Raw genomic sequence first — 3,600 nt, 5'->3', positions numbered from 1 at the left:
CGAATCCTAACCACTAGACCACCAGGGAAGGCTGCGAGGAGACAGTTGTCATAATTTTTCAAGCTGGGGAAGGTAACTCTTGACAGAGCTATGACTTAAAGTTAAGACCTCCCTTCGCTAAAACAGGTGGCTAATTCACGGATTGACTTCCAAGTTAGCTCACGTCACCTGACGTCACCGTGGCTGGCGTCTGAAGAAAAACAACGAGATAACGTTCACAGAAGTAAAACAGCTGCTATCTACTGTTATCTGTCTGTCTGGAGGTGAGGTGTGTGAGCTGTGTGAGGACTGTGAGGTGTGTGTCCCTCAGCGGGTTACCTAAAGCCTCCTCAAAGCCTCTCAGGTGTCACTGAGTTCCAGCAGCACGTTCCGTCCCCTCGAGCCACCGCAGGCCCCGCCCCGTGCAGCAGAAAGCACGCGCCGGGGCTAGACCCTATAAAAGGCGGTCGTCCTCCCTCAGTCGGCACAGTGACATCAGCAGCAGCAGCAACAGCGAGTTGACCGACTGGGTCAGAACAAACACTTCATCCACAAATGGGCCATTGTAACAACTAGGACCTCTTCTACTTCAAGCCATCCGAGCCTTACAACCGCATCCTGATCTCCAAGGTAGGTCGAAATAATTTAATTTTAACATTAAAAAGTTACATTTTGGGGAAAAGTTGGTCTCCTTCAACATTTATACAACAACAGTGGTGTTTTTCTCTTCAGTTTTCCCTCTTGGAGCAGATTCATCAACTCTAACTTTAAAAGTACCCGGCAATTATCTTGATAATTGATTTATCAGTTTACTCAGGATTTTAATATTTACAATATTAATGAGGTAATAATACAAACTCAGGCATTTTTTTTTTCATAACTGAATAAACAAGCTGTTCTCAGGGGAAAATAATAACCCTAACCCAGAACACTGTGTGAAGCTAGAAAGGTGGCAGGGTCCGCCACATATAAATTGAAATATCATGTAATTTTTTAAAATTCAGTTCGTTTGACACTGTTTTGTTTGAGAGTTTGTTTAAAGTGATGATTACCGTTTCTTTCTCAACATAGTGTTCCTTTAAAAGAAAAAAAAAAAAAAAAACTTGTTGAACTTGTTTGCACCACGTGCAGCTTGCTTCTGGGCATTGTACAAGTGCTGTTCTTACGCGTCAGCTGCCTTGTTTATCTAGACTGTAGCCTATTTGTCTGCTTCTTAAAATCCCCAAAGCCATCTGCTGCTCACCTGGAGCTAAGCTTTACAGCCTTCAGCTGGTTCCAAGGCTCCAGGCTGATAAACATCTTCTACTTTTAAGAGTCAAAAAAGACAAACAACATAATTGTCTTTGCATAATTTCCGATATTTAACACATTGCAAGCACATTCTTGTAAAAGGTTCAGTTTATTTTTACCAATGAGAAATTCGGGCACAGCCATCCCGTCTATAATTTCCTGGCTGGACAAAGTAGCACCTTGGATATGGACCAAACACTCGAATCGTGTTCTGCCAGGTCACTTCTCTGTTCATGCAGTCGGCTCGTGCACAAGCCGTCTGAGTTCAGCTGGACTCGTGGCCAGTATGCTCTCTCACACACTCTGGTTATGTGAGTTATGGGAAACCAGACTCTAGGAAGAAGCAGCTGCATATGCTTTTTCATCGCTCTCCTGTGAAGGCCTGTGGACAGGAATGTAGCATAGAGGGCACGAATGCATGCAGCAAAAGCTTCCCTGAAACTTGTCCTGAGTGACATGTTGTTATGCTGTCAATGCAGACGTGTCTTCTCGCTTCATGCCTCCACACGCCTCGGCAGAATCTGGGGCATTGTCAAGAGACAAGATACACAAAATGCAAGAGATAAAATAAGTTAAAATGGAAGGAAATAAAAAAAACAGGATCCATTCTGCCATATTATTACCAGGATAATAATACCTATTTTCCTTGTCTCTCCTCCAGATTACCATTTTCCATCTTTTGAGCGGTTTTCCACCTAAGGTCGGAGAAAATGGCAGCAATTCCATCAAGTGGCTCCCTCATCGCCACCCATGATTACTACAGAAGTGAGTCGGACGTGGCCTACGTGTATTTACATTGTAGTCATTTCAGTGAAAGGCAAAAAAAGAAGATGACTTCTCCCAGTGTTTTTCTCGTGTTATCACTAAAAGGAAATGTCTATTTCTTTATTCCAGGGCGTCTCGGGTCCGCCTCCAGCAACAGCTCCTGTGGCAGTGCAGAGTACGTAGGAGAGGTCATTCCACACCACCCAGGTATGAATAAGGTTTCATTTATTTTTTATATTTTTTCAACCTAAGAGAATGAAGTGTCCTTGCATCAAATCAAGTTTCTGTCTAACATCCATGTTGTTCTTCGCAGGACTTCCCAGGCAAGATTCTGGCCACTGGTGGACTTCATTTTTCTTTGCAAAACCGCTTCAGCCCGGCATGCAGAATGGATCCGAAAATCAAAAGTGAGCACATATAAAGATAATTACCTCGATGAAGTTAAACAGGTGCAGTCGCCCTTTAAAACTCATTTTCCTGTGTGTTGCAGAAACGGAACCTACACAGTGGCCAACGGTCAGGTGACCTGCATCGCCAGGGAGATGGTTTTGAAAAGACAAGTCAGTGAAAGCAGTGAAAGCGGGAAGTCTGAACCGTCACATCCTCCACCAACTCTCTCCTAGACTCCATTCCCTGCCAGCGCCTCACCTTCCTGCCCCTCGCACCTCCCTCACCCTCAGCTTGCCACCCGTCTCGTGCAGATGGAGTTGGAGATGATGGGGGTGAAGACGACGGTGTTTGTTAGCTTTAGAAGTTTAAGTTTGCTTTTCATATTTGCCCATGTATAGTATCTTTTTGTTATGACCAAAAGTTTAAAAAAAAACATGTAAAAAGTTTTTTCATTTTGTCACTTTACACTGTTAATAATAATAAATGATGATAATAATAAAAAGCTTGCATCAGCACCGTTATTGTGTTGTATTGATTGTACACAACTCAGGAGAGTAAACAGAACATAACATCATTATTTAGGAAAACAAACTGTGACTTTATCTGTTTGGTGTTTTTATAAACATCAAATCTTGAGGAGTGTTGTCTTCAGGTGAACCTTAAAGGGTAACTCCACCAATTTTACACCTTAAAGTGTGTGTTTACAGGTCTCGAGGAGTACAACTGAGCATGTGAAAAAAGTAGTATAAAGGAAGCTGCATGTAATCTGATAAATTGGCCAGTTGCATTGTGGGTAATATTGGCACCAGGTTTTGAAAAGCAGTCCACTGGTCTAGCATTGCACTCCTATTTAAAAGCCAATGATTAAAATCAATACCACAGAACCAGAGATATCTCCACATACTCAAAATACGGTGCCTACATTACCCACAATGCAATTTAGTTGTCTTTATAACTTTATATTACTTACTTACTGCAGTTGTACTCCTCAACACCTGTAAACACACTTTAATGTGTTCAACTGGTGGAGTTGAGAGACTGGTTTGCCAAAAGAAACAGACCCTTATTACCTCCAGCGAGGAAGTTGTGTTTTCACCCGAGTCTGTTTGTTGGTTTGTCAGCAGGATTACACAAAAACTGCTAAATGGATTTCCAGGAAACTTGGATGGAGGATGG

At 42.5% G+C, this 3,600-nt stretch overlaps 1 protein-coding gene across 1 annotated transcript; it reads left to right on the top strand.

Moving 5' to 3' along the window:
- The first annotated feature begins 448 nt into the window (after positions 1-448).
- On the top strand, positions 449-2,939 carry ppdpfa (pancreatic progenitor cell differentiation and proliferation factor a). Its single transcript, XM_084366282.1, has 5 exons — positions 449-609; positions 1,931-2,034; positions 2,164-2,241; positions 2,348-2,441; positions 2,525-2,939. Exons 2-5 carry the CDS (start codon positions 1,980-1,982, stop codon positions 2,655-2,657), a joined length of 360 nt encoding a protein of 119 aa, XP_084222408.1. The 5' UTR covers positions 449-609; positions 1,931-1,979; the 3' UTR covers positions 2,658-2,939.
- The last annotated feature ends 661 nt before the right edge of the window (positions 2,940-3,600 follow it).

The sequence above is a fragment of the Pagrus pagrus genome, assembly GCF_965226575.1.
Source record: "Pagrus pagrus genome assembly, chromosome: 11".
Lineage (NCBI taxonomy): Eukaryota > Metazoa > Chordata > Actinopteri > Spariformes > Sparidae > Pagrus > Pagrus pagrus.
Note: the sequence above shows the minus strand (reverse complement) of the source record. Positions and strands in the feature narration are given on the sequence as shown.

Excerpts from the sequence above, each read along its gene's own strand:
- ppdpfa (XM_084366282.1), top strand. The coding sequence starts at position 1,980 with ATGGCAGCAATTCCATCAAGTGGCTCCCTCATCGCCACCCATGATTAC. Across the intron at positions 2,035-2,163 it reads CACCCATGATTACTACAGAA|GGCGTCTCGGGTCCGCCTCC; the intron begins GTGAGTCGGACG and ends TCTTTATTCCAG. Across the intron at positions 2,242-2,347 it reads GGTCATTCCACACCACCCAG|GACTTCCCAGGCAAGATTCT; the intron begins GTATGAATAAGG and ends TGTTCTTCGCAG.